This window comes from Rhamphochromis sp. 'chilingali', assembly GCF_963969265.1.
Source record: "Rhamphochromis sp. 'chilingali' genome assembly, chromosome: 7".
Lineage (NCBI taxonomy): Eukaryota > Metazoa > Chordata > Actinopteri > Cichliformes > Cichlidae > Rhamphochromis > Rhamphochromis sp. 'chilingali'.
This window is the reverse complement of record NC_137934.1, coordinates 22,437,228-22,462,053: the sequence shown is the minus strand read 5'-3', so window position 1 is coordinate 22,462,053 and position 24,826 is coordinate 22,437,228. Positions and strand designations below refer to the sequence as shown.

Genomic DNA, 24,826 nt, shown 5'->3' with positions numbered 1-24,826 from the left:
TATGTGGTAATGTCTTTACTCTGTCCAATCACAGCTGAGCTCAACGTTTTTCCAAACAATTAACCACAAGTTTGTGTTTTTCACAATACATTGAAAAGACGTTGGAATCCAGTACACACACACACACACACACACACACACACACACACACACACACACACACACACACACACACATATTCGTGCATGAAATAATAAATGTATCAGCACACAGTCTGTTTCCCATCTGCACCATGGGGAAGAAATCTGATGTGGAAACTGCAGCAGAGGCTTATGGGAAATTCATAAGGAGTTTTATATGTACGCCCGTGTGAGTGTGTGTGTGTGTGTGTTTGAGACAAGTGGAACACACACAAAGACATGCACACACAGGCGTATGGCATGTGGAGTGTGAGTTAATCAATGTCGTGAATGTGAAGCTTTGACCTTTTCAAGCTGAACCACCTGCTGGTATAGGAAAAGTGTGTGTTTCCGTGTGTGTGTACCGTCTCTCTCTCTGCATTGTGTATGAGCTCCTGAAGAAGCCCAGCAGCTCGTCCTCGATGGCAGCATCAAAGCTCACGTTTAGCCGGTAAACCCTCATCGGCTTCATCTCGCGGTGCAGCGCCACCACGTACATCTGATTGGCTGGGAAGGGGAAGTGTCGGTGGATACGCATGACTCCGCCCCCGGGCCTGTTGGAAGGACGACCTCCAACACCGCCCTCAGCAGTAACTGTCACCCGGTCCACCTGATGGATGGAAGAGAAAATAGGATAAAGACATCCACACACCAACTGTGTCTCCACAATAAGACTCATCTACAAGTGCAGACCAGAAGAGTGAAATATGTTTGGATATGCTATAATCAGATTTCCTGTTTTATTATCATTAAATAAATAAAATCTTGGTAGCGATAATAGCAAATCACCCAGAAACGCAGTAATCCATCAACAAATTGAGTTAAGGAGAAGCCTTACAGCAAGGAAACATGAATGCGAACAGCGCAGGATTTAAACATTTAAAAGCTTCAGGATATTTAAAATTCATTTTGATGAGTGACACTCGATGTTAACAGCAAATCTGCAAAGAAACTCTGCAGGGGTTGTTTAATAGGATGCACGTGTACACGCGTACTCGTGCATCCTAAACTCCTCAAACTCAGACACACGCTCACTCACATCCAGAGCACCTCTGAAAGCTGCTGACTTCCTGTTGCTGCTCATGTTTATGTCATTTCCCGCCTGAAACATGACAGCAGTGGTTGATTTCTGAGGTGGATTAAAGCAAACAGCAGCTGATCCTACAGGTAAGTGTGTGGGAAATGTCTGACCTAGGGCTGTGTGATATGAACAAAATCTCATATCCCGATATAAGAATTCTATCGTCCCGATAACGATATAAATCACAAAAATGTAACATTTTCTGTAAATTCTGTGAATCTCAGGCAGCTCAACTTGTGGGAAGTGTTTCCAGCTGCGCGTCATGTAGCTGGAGTCGAGTGTTTTAACTGATGCATGAAACTATACATTTTTAGGCATAAGTTGTAACGGCCGCCGTTTTCTTTGTAAGTATTTATTACACGGCGTGCTGCGGGGAAAAGCCTGTTCTAACGTTTGAGTTTAAGGTTTATTTTTTAACACCTGGCGGCTCTTTTTTACTTCTCATCCATAAATAATCTGCTCTTTCACGTGATTTCATTTATTTTGAAAAGTCTCAACAGAATCTTGAGCTTTATTGTGAAAGGTTTATGTGGAACATAAACAAGCGATGCTGTTACCGTCGTTGTTGCTAACCACAACGCATAAAAACAGGCGCTTGTCCGTCCGTATGGTGGTTATATTAAATATAAGAGAAAGAGAGAACTTTAAGAAATTAATATAGCCACTACAGTGACCATCAAAACGGTGAAAAAATATTACCGTAAACAGTTTTGCGGCACCACGAAACAAATGACAGCGTAAAATGAAACGATACTTTTTTATATCGTCATCAGATATATATCGTTATATCGAACAGCCCTAGTCTGACCTTTTCAGAAAGAAAGTGAGAAGCAGCTCTTCCAAAAGGTGGTGACTTTAAAATCAAGACTTTACCTGAAAGCAGTCTGCAAATAAGTTATTCAGTGTTCAAAAGAGAGGAGGAAAAAGAAGACGAGTCGACTACCAAAGGTAGAACATAGTTCAAACCTGAGCTCAGTCTAGTGGGTGAGGTTAAACACGGGCTATTTAGATATTATGTACGTAACTAACTGAATTTCCTGGAGGAACCTAAATGAGGGATTAATAAAGTTCTATCTATTTATCTATTTAAGAGCTAAATATAATGGTCAATCACATTCCTCGATAATCAAATTGCATTTTAAATGTTTCTAAAGGATGAGTCACCGTGTATAATGTACACACATATTAGTTGATGATACAGTCACACTTCACCAGTGTTGGGAAGGTTACTTTTAAAATGTATTCCACTACAGATTACAGAATACATGCCCCAAAATGTATTTTGTAACGTACTCCGTTACGTTACTCAATGGGAGTAACATGTTCTGAACACTTAATATATTATCATGCTTTTTACAACCACATGAAGGTACTATTGCTGTGTGATTTATTACTCGTACTCAGTGTTGGTCAAGTTACTTGAAAAAAGTAATCAGTAACTAATTACTGATTACTTCCCCAAAAAAGTAATCCCGTTACTTTACTGATTACTTATTTTCAAAAGTAATTAATTACTTAGTTACTTAGTTACTTTTTAAAAACACGATTTACAACCTGAAGAGGTGATAAGGCGATAGATCTTTCAGCCCAATTCTACTTTTTCTACATAATCCATCATACAAAATGTAATCAAATGGAAAAATCTCTTTTTTTTAACTTGTTTTATCAGTTTTAATCTTTTAACTTTATGCATCAAGCAAAAATGTAATTATATGCAACATTCTCTGAGTTGAATAAATTAGTTTAACATTTAAACCTATTTTCTGCACATTCCAGCACATAAAATAAAATATTTTTTGTGTTTACACTCACTCTTTCAAATAGATGCAAGTAAAACACAGCAGAACATAAATAAAGTGAAAGACTCAGCGGTCCTGTTGCTCTATTTTCACCTATTAAGCAGCACTGCGGTAGGCGGAGGTTTACCCTGGTGCAGGTGTGCCGCGGTCAGTTGAAGAATCCGCGACTTTCTCTGTGAGTTTCCCATTACCTCGTTGCGCACTCGGTGCTTGCTCAGAATTTTAGGGTTTTTTTTCGCTGTAAAAAGAAGTTTTCTTCCCACGCACAACGGACGCTAATGTTTTTGTCACTTTTTATGGAATCAAACTCAAAGTAAGGTCAGTACTTCCACGCTTTAAACGCTTGGCAACAATAACAGGAATGCAACCAGCTAGTGACCCTTTGACTTGATCCCCTTGTTGCAAAGAGATCTGCTGGGTTGTGCTCATCAGCACAGACTCAGTTTGATTGCAGCATGTTGGCAATCTGTCTGCATTTCTAAGTAAGACAACAATTATTTGCAAAACTTCAGTAATCTCTATGAGAGTGTGTACAAAAGGCCCCGTAGTTATGGGTTTATTCTGTTCAGTTGTTAGTTCACCTGTAGTTTTTAGAGTGGCCAGTAGAGGTCACCCCACCGCTTTGTATGAGAGACTATGTCCAGGGAGAGACGTGGGCAAAGCACCTGAGCTTTTCTGCTCCAGATTACTGGCAGAGAATTGGTTATCCCGTGAGAAGTGTGCGTTAATGAGCAACGTAAGTTGGTGATGTGTGAGGATGTGATAATAAGATGTGTTTGGGACTGTAACCAAGGTTAGGGGGGAAATGACTATGTTTCTGACTGTGCCGCTAGTGGGTGCTAAGCTAAGCTAAGCTAACTTTCCTGCCGTGTGGTTGGGTATAGCTGTGTACCTGGTTAGCTCTCTCAGGGGGTCTATGTGTGAGTCGTGAGTAATATATGGCCTATGGTATTAAAGGGGATGTTAGTTTATTTCCCGCCTGTGTTTATGTTGATGTACTCTGGAGATATTGTTGTGAACACTTTAGTAATGTAGCATTTTCTTTCTGTTCCGTTCAGAGACCACACACACACACACACACACACACACACACACACACACCATGCCCACGCACCTAAACCTGTATGCAATACCTGCTCCTCTGACAATCCCTGTTACCTTCAACTGTGTGAAGTCAATACAAGAGTCTGCACTATCCTCGGTGTCTTCATTGTCTCTCTTCTGAACATTCATCCGGGCCTTGAGCAGTGTTCTGGCCGACACTCCAGGGAGTGGTAGCTGCAAACCTGAACTAGCACCTTACAGTCCTTCCAGTACAAGCTATCTACCCAACATTAATGGTCCTTCGAGCCGGATGTAAGCTGCTTCTACCCTTTTTTTTTTTTTATTTATTTTTTTTTTTTTCTTAAATGACATCAGAAACAGCAGTATGCGACATTACGTGATGGCAGAGCTTCAGTTCATCCTTTGTCATTTTTTTTTTTTTTTTTTTTTTAATAAATAGGACAGGGGGAATGAATGAGAGAAAGAGGGGGAGAGAAAGAAAGAAAACCAAAGGGGAGAAGAGACGGTGAGAAGGGGGGGGAAGAGAGAGAAAAAAAAAAGAACTCCTGGGTCACCTGTATGGAGAAAAAAAAAAAAACAAACAAAAAAAACAAACAGAGGAGACAGCAAACAACAAAGAGCAACATAATAATAGAGAAAACAAAGCACCATCACAATAAACTAGCTAGTCATAGATATCAATATTTACTAAATAATAAACGATATTGTGCAGCACGCAAGATAGACAGCGCACAGTGTGCTTTGAGGCAGCAGCCAAGAAAGCTTTAGTCCGCGTCTGTGAATACCCATGTGTGCATACCTGTGTGGATCAGCATGCATGCATTCCAAAGGTTTCTCCATGTAATGATCTGCTAGGGAGTGTGGGGGGGCCACAGCCCCGTCCTCCAAGGTGTGAAGCGGGTATGGAGGAGATCAAAACTCCAGACATCCAGAGGCCCCCAGAACACAAGAGACCATGGAAGACCAACAGAGGGGCAGCCGCGCCACTGTTCCAGTAAGAGCTAAGGAGAGTCCCAGATGAGGGCTCGCCCAGCAGCCGCGGAGCAGAAGTCAGGGGGAGTTGCAGTGACGCGCCCGTGAGCTCCGCCGGCCCCCAGCTGTGCCTGAGTGACCGAGCCCCAGGCCGAGAGGCCGGGGGCACCCCACCTCCAAAGGGGCCCGAGCAAGCCCCAGGCCCCAGGCCCCGACAAGCGGCCGCCAAGGAGTGAGCCGGTGTGTACCCGGACGCCCACCCCCAGACACAAAGAACCACCAACACACCGACACCTGAGGGAGTCCGCCACCGGCAGGGGAAGTGGTGGTGGGTGGAGATAGGCCTCCAAACCTTGGAGGGCCTGAGGTGCTTCTACCCTAAAAAGATGGATGATATTCAGAACTTCTCAGCTCTTGGTGCGCGCCCACGGCGTAATGTACGTCGTCCCCTCCGCTATGTAGCTTATGAGACTGACTTCCCCGGGCTTGGTGCAGGTTACCAGGAGGAAAGTGAGACAGGAGGCGACAACCATTCTTCCCACCATCCTCCGTCTGACCCCTCTGATGACGGCTCACACGGCCATGTCACACCATTGAGAGCAGAGTTAGAAGATATACAGCGTGAAAGGTTCCTGTTCCAGCAGTCGCATGACGAGATGAGAGCCAGGCTGGATAATTTCCAGGCCCTTCATGCTAGTTTGCTGCAGTTGCTGGACCGTGCAGAGAGTCTGCAGCTCAGTCCACCGCCCAGAGCCCCTGCTGTTCATCTCCAGCCACCCTCTGCTGAAGAGGAAGAGGACTGGCCTCCACCACCTCCTCCTGTTGTGTTCAAGGAGGAGTCTGTCTCCATCCAGGGTCCAGTTGCGGACCGCATCGATACGATGCTGAAAGAGCTCCAGGATCTGAAGAGGGAGTCTATGGCTGCACAGGAGAGTCAGATCATCCCCCCACATGAATCTAGGCCAGGTTTCACTTCTCCTCAGCCAAGGATCACCTACCCTCCAGCGCCGCCTCCGAGAGCACACCCCCCTCCATTGCAACCACTGCCAACTCCATCCCCGTCCTCATCTACTCCTTTCTTGACCTACAGGGGGCCTCGTCCAAGCATTCCCAAGCTCTCACGCCGTGATCCTGGGGAATTTGCTCGTCTAAAGATGGCGCTAGAGAACTTATTGCCCCCGGAGAGTTCAGAGCTTTTCAGGTACCAAGTCTTGTTAGATCATCTACACCTGGAGGAAGCAAAGTTGATAGCGGACGCTTACCTCCATTCTGCCACGCCCTTCAGTGACACTATGAACGCTCTTAACGACAGGCTTGGGCAGCCCCACCAGCTTGCCCTGAGAAGAATTGCTGCTGTCATGGACTCACCTGACATCCGCCGAGGGGATGCAGCCGCATTTGAGCGATTCTCTCTCCACATCCAGTCGCTCGTGGGCATGCTGAAGACTTTAGGCCCTGATGGGGAGGTCGAACTCCAGTGTGGCTCCCATGTGGCTCGACTCCTTAGTAAGCTTCCTTCAGAGCAAAGAGCTGATTTCCGTCGGTGCATGTACAACCATTCTGGTCAGGCTTACACCCTGGATGACCTGGCTACCTGGTTAAAGTACGAATCCTGGTGTCAGGACTATGACGGCTTGCCCACTCCAGCGATCACCAGAGAGAAGCCTGATGTCAGACCAAGCAGACGCTCTGTTGCGGTTCTTCACAGTGGAGAGAGCTCACCCAGGTCACTAGGTACCACTCCAAACAAAGCTAGGCAGCAACCCTACTGCGCCTTTTGCGATAACCGTGCCCATCACCTGAGTCAGTGTCAGGAGGTCATCAAGCTGAGTCGCGAACAACTCACAGACTGGATAAAGACTAACAAGAGGTGCTGGCGTTGCGCACGCTCCCATCAGGCAGCACAGTGTACCCTCAAGAAACCCTGCAGCCTGTGTCAGGGTCGTCATCTGCAGGTCCTTCACGACGTGAATTCGAAGTTCTTAAAGCCACATGGCTCAGTGTCTGCTCCCCCACGAGAAGGTGAGAATCCTACGGGCGTCCTGTACCTCGATCGTCCTACAGAGAGCGGCCAAGTCCTGTTAAAGGTTGTCCCAGTCATCCTTCACCATAATGGCAAGACTTTGAGCACTCACGCAGTTTTGGATGATGGGTCAGAGAGGACTATGCTGCTACCCACCGCTGCCCAGAAGCTTGACCTTCAAGGCATCCCAGAGACACTTCCATTGCGCACTATCAGGCAAGATGTGCAAACTCTGCAAGGATCATGTGTCTCATTCGAGATCTCCCCTGGTGGCAAACCTAAGCTGAAGTACAAAGTCCGCAACGCCTTCACCACCACCCGTATCGACCTAGCCGAGCACAGCTACCCAGTGGAGTCCTTGCAGCGGAAGTATAGACACCTCCGAGGCCTGCCTCTCCAGTCCTTCAAGAAGGTCAAACCTCTCCTTCTGATTGGCAGTGACCACCCGCAGCTCATCACTCCAACTGAAGCTGTCCGTCTTGGTCCACCGGGTGGTCCCGCCGCTATGTGCACCAGGTTAGGATGGACACTACAGGGTCCCTCCAGCCTTATAGGTTCCTCTTCGCTGCCACAACAGTGCCTCTTCACGACTGCCCTTCCTCCCCAGGTGAGTGAGCTACTCAAACATGTAGAGAAGTTATGGCAGGTAGATGTTGTCCCGGTGCCAGAAGGCAAGGTGGTTACCCGTTCAAGAGAAGATAACTATGCAGTTAGCCTGCTAGAGCAGAAGACAGTTCGTGTAGATGTCGAGGGCATCCAACGCTATGCCACCCCCCTCCTTCGCCGCGAGAACATGCCACACCTTAAAGCTAGCCCTAACGCTGTCGTTCCCAGTTTGAGAAGTGTGGAGAGAAGGCTCCAGAAAGATCCAGAACGAGCTAAGATCTACCGGGCGGAGATAGAGAAGTTGGTCCAGGCCGGTTCGGTGGTTAAGGTGTCCCCCTCTGAGGTTGCTCAAGCAGATGAGTCATGGTACATCCCTCACCACCTTGTTAGCCACAATGGCAAAGATCGCCTTGTGTTTAACTGTTCGTTCCAGTTCCAAGGCCAAGCCCTCAACGAACATCTTCTACCTGGGCCCACCCTGAGCGCATCGCTCCTTGGTGTCCTCCTTCGCTTTCGAGAGCATGCCGTAGCCATCAGTGGTGACATTAAAGGTATGTTCCACCAGATTCGCCTTCTTCCCGAAGATCGTTCCCTCCTGCGGTTTGTGTGGCGGGATCTACACCCTGAGGAACCGGTGGCCGTTTATGAATGGCAGGTCCTCCCCTTCGGTACAACTTGCAGCCCATGCTGTGCAACCTTTGCTCTGCAGCGCCACGCCAGGGACCACACGGAAGGAGATGATCCGCTACGTCACTCTGCGGGACAGTGCTTCTATGTTGATAACCTTCTCCAGAGCGTGCCGACCCCTGAAGAAGCCCGGGACCTAGTGGACAGGCTAAGAGCCCTCCTGTCTTCTGCTGGATTTGTCCTTCGCCAGTGGGCCAGTAATGAACCCAGCACCATTGGCCACCTACCTGAAGACCTCAGATCCACAAGTGCAGAACTTTGGCTCACTCAAGACAAATCAGACACCTCTGAGCCAACTCTGGGCCCTAGCTGGCACTTCCCCACGGACACCTTGGGTTACAGACACCGCAAAATCAGTTATGGCGCCCCCACTATGCGGAATATTTATAAGGTTCTCGCAAGCCAATACGACCCACTGGGCTTGATCCTACCGTACACCACCCGAGCCAAGATGCTGGTGAGGCGCCTTTGGGATCAACAGAGGGGATGGGATGACCCGCAGCTTCCGCCAGAACTACTCCAGCAGTGGAAAACCTGGGAAGAGGAATTGCCGTTCCTTGCACAAGTCCTGCTTCCTCGCCCGTATCTCCCAAAGCACATCACGGAGTCAGTTAGTGAGAGAGAGATTCACATATTCTGTGATGCGTCAGAGCAGGCTTATGGCGCAGTGGCCTACATGAGAACAGTGACAGGTGATGGCAGCTCACATCTAGCCTTCCTGATGGCTCGCTCCCGTGTTGTCCCTAAACGCATTCTCTCCATGCCTAGACTTGAGCTGTGTGGTGCCCTCTCCGGAGCTCATCTTTCCCGTCTCCTTAGAAATGAGCTCACTCTGGACATAAAGAGGATAGTGCTGTGGTCTGACTCCACAACTGTACTCACCTGGTTGAGGTCCCAGTCATGCCACTTCAAGGTCTTCGTCGGCACCCGCGTGGCAGAGATCCAGGAATTCACTCACTCGCACACCTGGCGCTATGTGGACTCAGCCCAGAACCCCGCAGATGATATAACCCGGGGGAAGTCCCTTCTCGAGCTGACCAGACCCAATAGATGGAGTCAAGGGCCTCCTTTCCTGCTCCTAGGTCCAGAACAGTGGCCTCCAGAGCCAAGTGGCACCCTGGCTGAGCCTCCAGGCCCATCTGAGCTCCGTAAAGAGACCTTTTGTGGATTTTCTACCACCTTTGACCCCGCCACTTCGAACTTCAGCAAATATGACACCTGGACACAGCTGCTGGAAGCGGCTATTACGCAGTTGCATGGGGCGGCCAAAGGCGGTGGAACTTCATCGGCTTATGACTATGTTCGAGCAGAGATGGATGTCCTGAGAGAAGCTCAACAGGAGAGCTTCCCTGAGGAGTATCGACTCCTTAAGCAGGGGAAATCCATCAGTCGCAGCAGTCGTCTCCTTGCACTATCCCCTGAGTTTGACCACGAGAATGAGGTCATCCGTGTAGGTGGGCGTCTTCGCCGCTCCGAAGATCTCGCCTTTACCAGCTCCCATCCTTTAGTTTTGGATCCGACACATCCAGTCACCCGCCTGTTCATCCAGGATGTCGACAGTCGCCTGCGCCATCCAGGGCCAGAGAGGGTCTTCGCGGAGATTCGGCGCACTCATTGGATCCTGAGAGGCCGGGAAGCAGTTAGGCGTTTTCAAAGGACCTGTCTTGAGTGCCGCAGATGGAGAGCCCGACCGACTGTTCCCAAGATGGCGGACCTGCCAGTTGCGCGCCTCCGCCTTTACAAACCTGCCTTTTATTCGACAGGCGTGGACTGTTTTGGACCCTTTGAGGTCAAAATCGGGCGCCGTGTGGAGAAGAGGTGGGGCATCATCTTTAAGTGCCTAACTATCAGAGCGGTCCACCTTGATGTCCTAACCTCCATCGATACGGATGCCTTCCTAATGGCACTTCGCCGTTTCATTGCCAGGAGAGGAACTCCAGCTGAGCTGTACTCAGACCAAGGGACCAACTTCCGTGGGGGAGAAAGGGAACTGCAAGCAGCTTTTGCAGCATGACCTCTGACCTGCAGAAGCTCCTGGCTCCCCATAAGATCGTCTTCCACTTCAATCCACCAGCGGCTCCTCATTTCGGGGGAGTGTGGGAGCGGGAGATTAGGTCTGTCAAGACGGCACTCTACACTACAGTAGGATCCCAACCCCTTCAAGAAGAGGTCCTCCACACGGTCCTTGTGGAGGTGGAGGGCATCTTGAACTCCAAACCACTAGGTTATGTCCCGTCTGACATCAGTGATCCTGATCCAGTGACCCCCAACTGCTTTCTGATGGGGCGGCCTGACGGAGCACTTCCTCAAGTGGCTTACCCCAGAGAAGAGCTCCTGAGTCGCCGGAGGTGGAAGCACTCCCAGGTGCTGGCTGACCACTTCTGGTCTCGATTCGTCCGGCTGTACCTTCCAAGCCTGCAGCTTCGGCAGAAATGGCGGTCATCCCCCGCAGATGTCACAGAAGGTTCGGTGGTGATGATCATAGATCCTCAGCTGCCTCGTGCTTCCTGGCTCGTGGGCTGCATCTCCAAAGTCCACCCCAGTCCCGACGGGCACATCAGGTCTGCTGACATCAAGGTGAAGGACCGGACCTTCACCCGACCTGTGGCGAGGCTGGTGGTGCTGCCTGCCCTCCCGGACGAAGACAAAGGACAATCACCGTGACTTTGTTTGTAAAATTGCCTTTTGTTGTGAGCAAATGTACTTCATACATTTGGGGGCGGCTGTACAAAAGGCCCCGTAGTTATGGGTTTATTCTGTTCAGTTGTTAGTTCACCTGTAGTTTTTAGAGTGGCCAGTAGAGGTCACCCCACCGCTTTGTATGAGAGACTATGTCCAGGGAGAGACGTGGGCAAAGCACCTGAGCTTTTCTGCTCCAGATTACTGGCAGAGAATTGGTTATCCCGTGAGAAGTGTGCGTTAATGAGCAACGTAAGTTGGTGATGTGTGAGGATGTGATAATAAGATGTGTTTGGGACTGTAACCAAGGTTAGGGGGGAAATGATTATGTTTCTGTCTGTGCCGCTAGCGGGTGCTAAGCTAAGCTAAGCTAAGCTAACTTTCCTGCCGTGTGGTTGGGTATAGCTGTGTACCTGGTTAGCTCTCTCAGGGGGTCTACGTGTGAGTCGTGGGTAATATATGGCCTATGGTATTAAAGGGGATGTTAGTTTATTTCCTGCCTGTGTTTATGTTGATGTACTCTGGAGATATTGTTGTGAACACTTTAGTAATGTAGCATTTTCTTTCTGTTCCGTTCAGAGACCACACACACACACACACACACCCACCCATGCCCACGCACCTAAACCTGTATGCAATACCTGCTCCTCTGACAATCCCTGTTACCTTCAACTGTGTGAAGTCAATACAAGAGTCTGCACTATCCTCGGTGTCTTCATTGTCTCCCTTCTGAACATTCATCCGGGCCTTGAGCAGTGTTCTGGCCGACACTCCAGGGAGTGGTAGCTGCAAACCTGAACTAGCACCTTACAGTCCTTCCAGTACAAGCTATCTACCCAACAGAGTGACTGCAATCAATGCAGTTAGAGCTGAACTGTTTGGAGACCGGTTGACTCCCACTAGGCAACCTGGCCAACTTCTTTTCCTCTCATTTCTAAGGTAAACGAGAGGAAATTCATAGTTGACCTCAATAAACATTTTTGCTGGGTTTGTGTTCTCTTTTGACATTTTAACATTTTATGATTCGTGCACGATGTTCTCATTGCACACTGGGAGATCTGATTAAGAGTAAAACACGCCTCCTCGCTCATAAACTAAGATGCTGACAGGCAAACTAAGGGCATCAGAACCTGGAGGTAACATCACAGTAGTTTTGTCCATGTTTATTAGCACAGTCCCAATTTACCCTTTATTATCCACTTTGCTGACATTAATACCAAAGTTATAGAAGAGAAGCCAAAAATCAACTTGATAGATATTCTGTAGTCTGCAAATAAATAAATAATGGCACAGTGAATTATTCCATTTAATTTATCCCCATTAGAGTAATTAAGTGTTGAGCGATGATCAAAACATTGCATAGATCCAGTAAGTCTCACAGCAGGTGTTCAAACCGAGCTGTCCTGAGAGAAAGCACCCTCTGCTGTTCAGGTAGATCAGCGCAGTCAGGCAGCAAACCCAAAACGGTTAAAAACCACAGAAATGCACCAGCTTCAAGCATTTGCGGTTTGTCAGGTGGCATGCATTGCTCAGCAAACCCTGATTTACAGCCAGCTGTTGTTCCGAATGCTGGAGCTGTCGCCATGGTGACGTGACAGGCACCATGTGTACAACAAAGGGTGTATCTGAGAGCAGCTTTGGAGAAAAAAAGTATCATCATCTGAGCGTTTTCACCAAAGTAGTGAGGAAGGAGTGTTGAAAGAAAGAAAGCTCAGCAGATCTCAGAGTGTTTGTTCGCCTGCCAACTTTACCCACATTCATCCATATTTCATTGTGCCGCTCAGGAGTCAAACTGACCAGGTGATGAAGAAACAGACAGTCGGCAGCTGTGGAGAATTAATACTGAAGGAAGAGGAGAGCACCTGTCTCATTAAAGGCCCTGGAAAGCCTCACAGGTGCTCTGACTTTTCCTGGCTGATTAGACCTGCGCCCAGGTTGACGCTGAGTGGGGATTTACTGGTAATTAACTGAAATGTCACTAAACTCAGTGCACTAAAGATGATCATCCAGGCAAACATATAACTTAGAGGGATATGTTAGTCAAGAACTCTCTGTACACACCCACACAGTCCTGTGAAGAGGGCTAATCAGCCACAATAAGTGCAAACACTTCTGTGGGTGTAGCGTGAGAGCATACTTAAAAATAATATCATAAGGTCTGCATATCTGCTGCTCGTGTTAATCAGTTTTTTGTCTGAAGCGATGCAAAGAAAAAAATTAGGAAGGTAAATTTGAATGTCAAGGAAATGCAAATTGTCTGAGCGTAAGCCAGAATTGTGCATACCTCCCAGAGGAACGAGGAGAGTTTAGGGAAAAGGATTCTCTCGATGAGCAAACTGCTACTCACAGTTCTACCATCACTCACAGCAGCCAAATATGACCAAGGTCCATTCATCAAATGCTGAATTTCACAAAGTCCTGATTTCCCGAAGTATAAAGTGCTTCACCAAGAACATCTGCCATGATTTGTCTGTTCCATTAATGTGGTTCTAATGTTTTAACTAACATGGCACCTTTTTAAAAAACAACAACAACAACAACAATTCTTACCTAAATACCTTAATTGTTTGTTTTCAGGCAGACTGAGGGTAAGACCAGAACTTATCCAAGTGGAACAGCCATCTTGCTGATTGTATTAAAATTGAAGAATGGGAATACTTGCCACCTGACCTAATGAGCCTGCGTATTTATCCATGCATACTGGCTTGTTTGCATACATAATATAACACCATTCATTGGTAAATTTGAACCCTAGCAATATGGCCCCAAAGTGGAATGATTGGTAAATATCCCAAGTTGAAATAAGCTCCACTCATCCTTTGGCATTTAACTTAATTGCCTTCTTATTGCTTCCTTATTTAGTGTTATACAAAGGCTCTTGGCTTTGAAATATACGTGAGTATTTTTATGTTGTTTTTTTATTACTGGGTGAGGCCCAATTTTCAGACTATGTACAGTATATGGATATCATAAATCAAAATATGAAAATGCACATTAAGAGGTCACACTATTTCAGAGTCCACAGAAATGCAGTGAGTCTCAATGAAGTGTGCAGGGAGCCAGAATGTATAAATCAATAGTAGGGATTGTTATGATTTTTGGAGATTTAGATACAAGTTTCTTAATCAAATAGTTTACCCAGCTTTTAAAAGGCTTAAAAAATATTCTTTCTTGGTTTTACTTATGCAGGTGGCAGTTTGTAGGACTTATGGCACTGCTAAACTAAGTAACACAGGTGGTTTATAGATGTTTGCTGACTGTTGCTGAGGGAAATCAGTCACAAAGAGGACGCTGCACCAAAAACCTCCTTGTGATTGCTTTTGCTAGTGGATTGCCAACACAAACAAACTAAGGACTACTGCAGCACTCTACTGATGACCAAAGCGAGAAGGGCTACAATGCAGCACAGTGTACCTCTTTGCATTCAGTTTCACCCACCAATAGGAAGCATTCTCTTGTAACCACTTGCCAACTAGTTGGGGAATACATATTTTTCCCAAGAAACTGGTGGTGACCAGGGGGTAACTGACCAGTCTCTAGGCCTGCGTGACTGTTTCCTTATCCGGTTCCGGACGACAGAGGCTTTAGCCAATCCCTGCCACCATAAAGCAGGGTAAACCCTGGACAAGTCACCTGTCTCCAAAGAGTGTGTATCCTTTTGTAGGCCAAAAGGTCCAACATTGGTAACATGTGCTGTTTGGTGCCTAATTAAACGGCATATAAAAACACATAGAAATAGCAGGTAAGAATGACATTTAAAAAATTCACAACTGGTGCACAAATAAAAGTTGTAATAGAAGTAATTTCTAATTTCTATTGGATAATATAGTTTGTAAAAACATGTCTCGTGTTAAATTTTAAAGTGTATGCATATGGCTATGTCCTGAAGGCAGTTCACATTTTGGGGTTTACACAGGTCAAAGAACAAGCAGAAGGCCACAGCTTCTGTTCAACCTCGTTATGTAACATGTGGGTCCTTTTAATTTTTACTCTTTTTGTGCATTACCAAGTTGCACCTTTCTCTTGGTATTTTACCCTGAAGTTATACTAAATTCCTTGTGTGGATCAAATAATTAATTAAAATGAATTCAATTAGTCATCATTATAAACATGGATGAGTAGCAGTGCATGATGGGAACACGCCCGCAGCAGCAGGAACAGTTTGGAACCTTTAGGTTGCTCCGCTGTCACACGTCAGCGACCCTAAGCCAATCAAACACAGTGTGTGTGTGTGTGTGTGTGTGTGTGTGTGTGTGTGTGTGTGTGTGTGTGTGTGTGTCCTTTGATGAAAGAACTGATCAATACGAACAGAGCCTGCTGACACAGAGAGGAAACAGTGGAGATTAAAAGGATGTTTTTCAGGCTTTTCTGATGAGTCAGCTGACACAGCGGCACGCTCTGAGATGCCTTCAAAATGTTCTGCTCAAATAAATGTTGTTTAATTGTTTGTTTCTTGGTGCTGGGTTAGATTTCTCAGCTAACAGAGAGTAACACTGAGCCTGGGGTGCATTTTATTTAGCTAATGTGGCTGCTCGCTTTCATCATGCTTGTATCTTCATTACGTCTCAGTTTCACTCGGTGCTCATGTGACAGAGAGATGCAAGGGGAGGAACTCTTTTTAACATGCATGCTGTCCTCCCTCACTGCAAAATCATTTTGAAGAGATGGCAACTAGCCATCAAAAAATATAGAAACTGACTGTCAAATACGTCCAAAAAATGGGTCAATGTACAGAATCTGTGGAGCCTCAGGAGTAGAAAGAAGTTGGTGAAGATGACTTTAAAACAGATTTCATTACCACTCGGTGATCTATGCCTGACTGGAGAAACCAGTGAGGTCTAAAAAGTCTCCCAGTGTTAATGAACCCTCTGACACTAAGCACGCCCCAAGATCGGACCACGAGGAAGCGCAGGAAGCTCACATTCTTATTAGGGAGGGCTTTCTGCTTCACACCAATGGGCTTCAGCGAGAAGTGTTGCAATCATAGTTGGCCTTAAACTTAACCCTGAATTACTTGAACACGGCCCAATGAAAATATCAATATGTTCTCTAAAAGAACATATACCCTGAAATATTTTACATTCCTACTTTATCATATTGTACATATATTTTTTCACAATATAATTGGAACAGAATACAGACCCTTTACTAAAACTTAGCAAAGCTAAAAAGTAAAGTTTGGTCACCTTTTATACCATCAGCATCATCCATTAATAAATCAGCCTATTAACGCTGCCATATGATGAGAGATGGGCGACATATTGGACAGATCACAGGGCTAACACACCCAACCAAACCCCACTAACTGCATGTCTTTTACACTGTAGGAGGAAACTGGAGTGCTCACGCATAGAACATGCAAACTCCACACAGACCACACACCCCAGCCAAATGATGGATTCAAACTTATTTGAACCCTGCTGTGAGGCAGATTGAACCACTGTTCCACTGTGCAGCCCCCAACAACAGACTGCAATCCAAAAGGCTGACTAGATATTTGACTGGGTGAGATTTTAACTTTTTAACCCCCCAAAAATGTTCAGGAGGAGTGAGTCACATAGAAAGACTACATCGTTCTACACAATCTAAACCATATTAGAAGAACACCGAAACATAGATATATTCTCAAATACAAGGCACAGGGAACAGCACTCCCCAATGTCAACTTAGTCTTTATAATGTATTTAAAGTATCACATTTAACATGTTAACATGTATCAGGGCAGCAATGAACCCCAAAGGCAGGATATTAGGGCTATATTTTAGACACATGCTAAACAAGCCTGGAGTCCTTCCAACCTTCCAAATCAAACTCTTTATAGTTCTGTTATAACATTCCCATTTTCCTAAAGTCTAAGGCTATCATTAGGTTGATCCAACCGTAACCCTAAACAGGTCACAACCTACTCTGCATCTTGACCTTGACATAACAAAGTGTGGAAACCCTGAGCTCATTTTCATTAAGGTTCACACAGCTGCCCTTCATCAATACTTGTGCTGCCCTCAGTCAGCTGAAACCCCAGATTAAAAGAAGACAACTAATTTCAGCTTCTATATTCCAACACAAACTATTTTTACAGTTAACTAGTATAATTGTCTATAAGTGATTGCATGTTATTTTCACATATTTCAAATACAAGTGCATTGTGCTACACAACCAGTTTAGCAACCACGGCGTGTTGAAGTGATTGCACTATTAACCACTTTAACACAATGTAAAGCCGTAAGCTTCATCTCTTTTAACAATGACACACAGCGGGTGGCGAGTATATGCACAGGAAAAAAAGCAATAAAATCATATATATTAAATTCAGATATCAAATCCATCTCAGCTTGAATGGGCATGATGTGTCAGATTTTACTGACTACTGTACAGGCATTGCAATTCAAAGGGTGTTGAAAATTTCCCCATGGGACATGCTTGTGTTTCTGCACTCGGAGCTCCTCATCTCTTCATCTCCTCTGTGGTGCATTTAAGCGATTGGAACATCCAGCGATTTCCAGGTCACAATCAGAGGATGTAGGAAGGAGGACTGGAGGAGGAATAAATTAGCCAAATGGAAGGCGCGCCTGCATGTTAATTTTACTTGACATGGAGTTAAATCATTGGCTGTCTGGAGGGACTGAAATCTGGATAAGAACTGACAGTGTTTGGCAAGTTGGGGAAAATGGTCAGCCGACATCTCCAGACCGAAAACCTTCACTTCACTTCGTCTCGAATGCATTTTGCATTCAATTTCTTTGAATCTGTGAATTAAGCTCTCTTTTCAGGAGTGTTTATCCCTCCCCTTGCTACCAGCCGCATCTATTTTTATTCACATTTCTGTTTTCTGGCCTTTCAACATCTTGACATTTTTTTCTTTTCATAATGCATTAACTCTGAGGATACCTTAGGAGACCTGCCTGGCACCCGACAGCACCTCTTAATTCACAGTGTGCCCTGACACAAACACAAAAGGGGCTGCAGGGTTTTTAATTGGCCTCTGCCCAAATTAGACAGATTTATCCTTCTCTCACATTAGCCGAGATGACCAGCCTGAAAAATCACGTTGCTCAGGCGTTTCTCTGAGGCTTTCTCTCACCACGCACTTGTCTCCGAAATTGGGCTGAAACAGCAACTTTGACGGTTAATTAGCCTCGTTAAAGAAACCTCCGAGGCCAAATCTGGAAATAAACATTCTTTGTTAGAGAGCGTCGGGATGCTTTCAGCACAGAGCAGACCACTGGATGCAAACAAGGAGCTTTGTTTGGAACATTATCAAAAGATCAAAACGTCTACATCAACAGGCTGCACCGCACCAATCTCTGTTTCATGATGTAGACTTTGTACGGAGCTGGATTCAACAGTAATTAGATCATGACTGACCATTCTCAATAACAATAACATGACTGCAAATAAGTTACTGCAAACAAGTTTAGTCCAACCATCATCCAGTTTTATCTCAAACAAGTCAGCTCTCAGGAATCTCTCATTCTACTATTAGAGTTGAGACGAAAAGATGTTACCGCTGACATCAACTCCCTTACATGCATTGTGGCTACAAGTCTTCTGTTACAAGGTTTCTATTTGGGGATGCAAAAAATGATATTAATAACAATATATAAATAAATAAATAAAATAAACTTCTGGATTAATGGGGTAAGTTAGATCTCCTCAAAATATACCACCTGTTCATAAACAGCTCCACTGGCTTCCAGTTCAGCTCCGTGTCAATTTAAGATTCTGCTTCTCACTTTCAAAGCGCTTCATAACCTCACTCCCCCATATTTATCTGATCTTCTCCATACATACTCACTCCCTTGTACACTCCACTCTTCCTCACCTCCTCTTCTTTCTATTCCACCTGCTCGGCTGACTTCTACGGGACTCAGAGCTGCCCTGAGACTTTGGAATGCACTTCCACCTCGGGAACTCGGCTCCACACTACAAACTCTCTCTCCACTTTTAAATCACACCTTAAAACCTATTTGTTCAAAATTGCACACCCTTCATCATGATTCCATTTCAGTCTATTTTTACCTTGTTTGGCTTTTATATTTTTATACTTGTTTTTATTTTTCATTGACCTGTTTTTGTACTAATGTAAGGTGACCTTGAGGGTCTTTAAAGGTGCCTATAAATAAAATGTATTTATGTATTATATTTATTTATGTATTTATAATAAAATTAAATGTATTCACATTATTATTATTATTATTATTATTATTATTATTATTATTATTATTAATAGTAATAATAATAATGATAATAACCTAATCTGGTATGGTTAGGGGTGGGGTCACTGGTATCCAATTCAATTCTGCCAAGCTGCCTACTATCTTAAATTTCATATAAGAACAGCAAATAGAAATTCAGAATTACTCATTAAATTGGGGCATTCATGCTCCCAACGGGAGTAACTATTGTCATTTTAAAGGTTCAAAAGGCTTTGCTGCACTACCTTCTCAAGAAAATTGTAAATCTCCAAGAGTTTAATTCATGCCTGAAAGAAAAAGTACCCAATTTAAAACTGGCCAGGAATAGTGTTGCTGACATTTCATGGACCCGGAGACTTCAGCTGTAGTAATGAGATGCAATACCAGTACTCATCTCTATTTTTTGTAACTTAGTAGACAAAAACAGCCGTAACCAACAGCAACCAATGCACAGCCAATATAGCTAATAATCTACCAGCATTGCCCATTTCATAAAGTTGAGTTTATTTAACTATTATTTGACTATAGTATGTCTAGTGTTTAAGAATTGTTGAGTCTGGACTACGATGTAGAGGGCTTCACAGCCAAGACCTGATCCAGTAACAAAGATGTAAATTTGTTCCATTAAGCTTAATTGTGTCAATCAGGGTCTTATTGTTACTGGTGTGGGTCTCAGGTTTGGGGTTCAGTCACACCTGAATGGATTCAAACTAATTTATGATTCAATGTCTGTGTTTTGAGGTAAGAGGTACGTTGAAGTAATGTCCATCATATCATTTGTTAATGCCATGAAAAGGTTGCCACAGTTGAAGGTGTCACATTTCAACTTCTTTCAGAGCACTGAAAATCTAGAGTTGTGTAAGAAGCATTAAATGTCTCAAATGCAGTGCAGTGCAGAGAAAGGTTTAATTTTATAATCTGCTGTACATTAGAAAAGGTTCTGAATAGGATAGCTATAGAGGTATTTTCACTCATGAAGTCAAAAATCAGGAGAAGCAGGTTGGTACCTGATTTAAAGTTGGGGTTTTTTTCACAAAACACTGGAAATACTCAGGCTGGCTAAGGCGAGGATACTGCTGGGGTAGAGCGTACAGGTAAACACTCTCGCTTTTGCTTCTTTGTAAATTCAGCAGACGGTTTGCTATTCTAACACAGGCTCAGTTTAACCTAGTGTTTGGGATCTGGCAGGCTAAAAATCCAAAGTTGGACTTTTTTATTCTCACATTCAACTCTGTCAAGTGAGCTGAGGAAAAGCTCTGGGCTGTAATCATCAGTAAAAGCAGCTTATATTTGGTGTTTGGGTTCTTTGATAAGTCTAATTGATTGCATTTTGGAACAGGTCTGATTATTTCGGGTGGGTCTGTGCCTAAGTAGATTTTGAACCAAAAACCTAAAAGAACCTAAGAACCTAAAATTTTGGACAACCCCAAGCATGTTGGTCATTCAGTTTGTAAAAAGTGACATTACCTAGGAGTCCTTGGGCTCTAGACTGCTACATGCTTGAATTTAAATTATCACTATCCTCACTGTGAGCAAAAACAAAGCGCCAACATACCTCTAAGCGATCAGCGTGCAGCACAATAAAACGGGTGGCATTAATGCACTCCAGCTCAATGCTGACTTCACCAGAGAAGGTGAAGTTATCCATGTAGACGGCAAGCCGCAGGTCGTAGTGCCGAGGCCTCACCGAGCCTGGTAATCGTGAGTTTCTCCACGGCTGGACCACCTCTTCGTCCCCTTTCTCCCCCGTCCTTTCCCCTCTGCCTCCATTCAACTTTGCAGACCCACCGGGGCCTCGGGAACTCGGCTCTCCAGTTGATTCATCGCGATCTCGTGCACCACAGTCCTCAAATTTGACGTTGAGCGCAACGGCTACTGCTGTTACGATAATGAGGGTGAGTATGGAGAGGGCAAAGCCCAGCACCAGGCGCTTGTGCACCGTTATGTGGCGCTCAGTGGTTCGAGGCCGGACCACCACTGATTCTGCCCACTGATCCGAGAGGCCACGGCCGTTCCGCATGGCTCCCGGGCTGCTGTCGTTTAGTCCCATTTAGCTTAAAATGTCACTAGAACAGCAAAGAAATAATGTCAAAGTTCAGCAGCAGAAACAGATTCTGATTCAAAAAAATATTCATTTATGCACAGGTCAGATTTCAGCTTGTTTACAGTAAACTTGATGTGATTGAATGTGTTTTGATCGTCCAAAAGATTCCAGTCTTGATTCAGCCTGTCAGCCTTTCAGTCTGTGCTGATGAAACTCCAGCAGTTATATATCTGAAAAACTGAACTCTGACCTTGCTGCTGATGGACCGTTATGAACGTCCTTGAGTTCTGCCTAGATGTGAAAAATCAGCACTGCTGCACGTCTTACATTTCAGGCAACCAAACTGAAAAAACAGAAAAAATGAGATGGTCATGTGCGTTTTGGTTTTGCGGTGAACAGAAACAAAAAAAAATCAATGCTGCATGGCTCGATTTCAAGATCAGTGAAGCCTGAGAAGGAGAAGGAGGAGAGGGACAGAGCGGAGGAGGTATGCCGTTGAGGATGTGGCTATACAGTGAGCGTATCATCCATAGACTGGAAATCAGCTGGGTAAGCTAAACACTTAACCACCACAAGGTATAAAATTGGAAATAAAGCCTTATGCTGTAAAAGCAACCTTATCTGGATTTCCTCTCAGATTGTAAATTCAAGTCAGTTATGGATGATGGAAATCATCAGTTTGAACTTTAAAGTCAAAGACCCTCAACCAAAGTCTGAACGAACACAAGGGGGTTAAAGCGGCAGGTAGTTTTCCCAAGGTACGAGTAAAGTTAATTTGCTCTGAGTTAAAGCTCTTACACATCCGCAATAAACCATAAATAAATCCCTTTCAGACTATTATGGGATTGTCATAATGTTACAGTCGAAGATTATAATAACTTACAAGACATTAAGATGTGTTACAAGTCTCTTGGAGATTAGTATGATTGCATTTAAGGTTTGGAATCAAATGAAGACTTAATCAAATCAAAGTCACACCAGAATATGTTCAGATCTTATTTTGAGTAAAATAAAGTTTTGAATTCGGATCTTTGTCAAGAAATCCAGTTTTTTGTCTTTGTTTTTTTTTATTACAAGCTCGAGATTAATTTGTAATTACTCAGTTTTCTTAAGGCCTTGTCCCAAAGCAGAATACTTCAGTAATCTTGTTTTTAAAGTACAGTTTTGTAGTGACTTCTCTGTCACACAAACTTAAAGTTGCTGTTAAAAATTGAGGAAGCGCCTCCGTTTGACCCCTTTTCTCTGATGGATTTCAAATTAAAATTAGCTTTGCTGCTGATAAAGGTGTAGTTTAAAAACGGTAATAACTCTCTCGCTGCGGTCTGTGTCTATAGCACTCGGTTTCTCTCTCTCTCCTTTCCCTCTCCTGAGGGGGGTTAAGTGGATAATTTACGGCCAGCATGTGGGTTTATTTCACCGTGGAGGAGATAATTCACTCGGCTACTCCACGAGGTCTAAACGATCCCAGCTTTCCAGCTCATGAGCCTGACGGATGGAAGCTGGATTAAAACTGATTGATAACCCAGGATTGTATTGATTACATGGATGCCGCTCGGTGGGGACAGAAATCCACAGAAAGAGCTGAAAACCCCCTTTTTAAAATCCACCATCAATTAATCAGTTCCTTCAGTGAAATCACTCAGATATTGATCATGAAGGTTGTCCAAACATTACAGGTTCGTCGGTAAATATTATAAGAAGAAAAACTCCTCTGGTTCTCCGGTAACTTCTCTTCTCTCGCCCCCGCTAGGAAGCGATGATCTCCGTGTCCGTTTTAAACAGCAGTCGGTCCCCGAGGTGGAAGGGTACCTCTCCGGGGGTGATCCGCTATTAGTCAGACTCACTTCAGTCCAAAGGACCGCGCTTTCTCTGCTGCACGTCCCGTTTTCCTCGGTAACCCAGATGTGAACACCTGCTTTATACCTGCGGGCTGTTTCTGCTCCCGGGGAGGGGGCTGAGGTTACCGTCGGTCAATAAACTAACCCTCAAGTCCACCCGGGACGGTCCCGGGATTCGTTACAGCACCGTTAGAAATCCATTAAGTGCGTGTGGTGTGGAAGAAATCCATCAGGGACATGACGGGAGTTCACAGATAAATGCCAGGAAGCTGTTATTGATCCGCTGGCACATGTGGGGATCCCGTTAAACCGCCAGAGACCAGATCCAGCTCACACCGATGGGATTAAACACCGGACCCGTTAATAATAACAGTAATAACAATAACGGGCCGATCGTTTAAAGAAGAAGAAAAAATGGACTAAAAAAAACAAACACGCCGGAGGTCAGAGTCAGCACCGGGGACGGTGCACGGAACGATCCTGGAAAGCACCGTTAACAAATCCCACTCAGCACCAGGTCCTGCATACTCCAAAGTAGGATCAGACCGTGCCGGGTGGATTATCCCGCGTTAACGCCGGGCACGAGCCCCTCCGGTGCTCCTTTAATAAACCCTATCTTCCTCAACTTTTTCAGCCCACGGAGAGCCGCTGCTTCTCTCTCTCTCTCTCGCAGATGAGGATGACGGTTGATGATGATGGTGGTGGCGGCGGTGATGAAGCCTTCCTGTTTAGCATCCCTTCGTGCACTGAAGAAAGTGACGCTTGGTGATGGAGGTGAGGAAGAGTCTCGTGCCGCCCGTTCAGCAGTGAGTATGTTTGCGGTGTGCGTTTCCACTTGAGCACGAGCTGCTGCTCCAACCGAGAGGCACGCGCTGACCGAGGGAGAGAGAGAGAGAGAGAGAGAGAGACCGAGAGGGAGGGAGGTGGGTGGGGGTCTCAGCGTGTGAAAGCTACACCTCCCCAGCGCTGTTCAAATCTATTCCGCTGTTTTCTCCTCTGCTAGCTCTGGATGACGAGAAACCAGACAGAAGAGAAATGAAGATGAAACAAAGTAAAGGTTCTCTGTGTGCCTCTCTTTGGTTTTACACGCATGCAGATTTATCTGGCTGTGAAGTAACTGAGCAATGGGCACTGGGGCCTTTCCTGTGCAGATTTCTCCCTAAATGAATGTGTCTGCTGAGATTGGTTTTTCATTAGTCACTTTACGTCCACTTGCTCTTATATGCACTTCTGCATTTCAGTTATTCCACTTTTAATGCCTGAAACTACATGTACACATAAGCTCTTTATAGCACAGTGGGAAAGAATTTCCAGACTCATTCTTCAGAGAAGACAAAGCGCACATACACAGACACAGACACACACATATACACATGTTCAAAAATCACACTTTTTCCATCTCTGAGGGATTCAATGTGAAGCTGTAGACTCTGCAGCTGAACAGCTGGGCCAGATGTGGTACCGAAGAATCCCAGCACACAGGGCTGAAGTAACATTGTTGCTCCAATAAAGCTACATGTTCTTGGTTGTGTGTTGTGTGCAGTGCAGGTCCAGGCCAAAATTCAGATCATATTATAAAGAAAGCAAACACACGTCTTTGTTTTTTATTGGAATACCTGATGGTCGTGCTCAGTCAGCTGTGCAAATGTCTACTCCACGCACATAGACTAGTATCCCCAGATGCCCTTTTTAAAAATATAAATATCAACAAGAAATTT

General features: G+C 45.1%; 1 protein-coding gene across 2 annotated transcripts in view; it reads right to left on the bottom strand.

Moving 5' to 3' along the window:
* LOC308399575 (thyrotropin-releasing hormone-degrading ectoenzyme-like) overlaps positions 1-21,980 on the bottom strand; it is a 285,055-nt gene extending 263,075 nt beyond the window's left edge. The window contains exons 1-3 of one of the 2 annotated variants that reach the window (XM_080886930.1): positions 21,521-21,980; positions 20,782-21,292; positions 485-729 (exon numbers count right to left, since the gene is read on the bottom strand). In XM_080886930.1, coding sequence (XP_080743056.1) covers positions 485-729; positions 20,782-21,276 — 740 coding nt within the window. In that variant the 5' untranslated portion in view covers positions 21,277-21,292; positions 21,521-21,980. Of the gene's footprint in view, positions 1-484; positions 730-20,781 lie in introns of both variants that reach the window. The other variant, XM_080886929.1, reaches the window with a different exon arrangement.
* Positions 21,981-24,826: the final 2,846 nt, after the last annotated feature.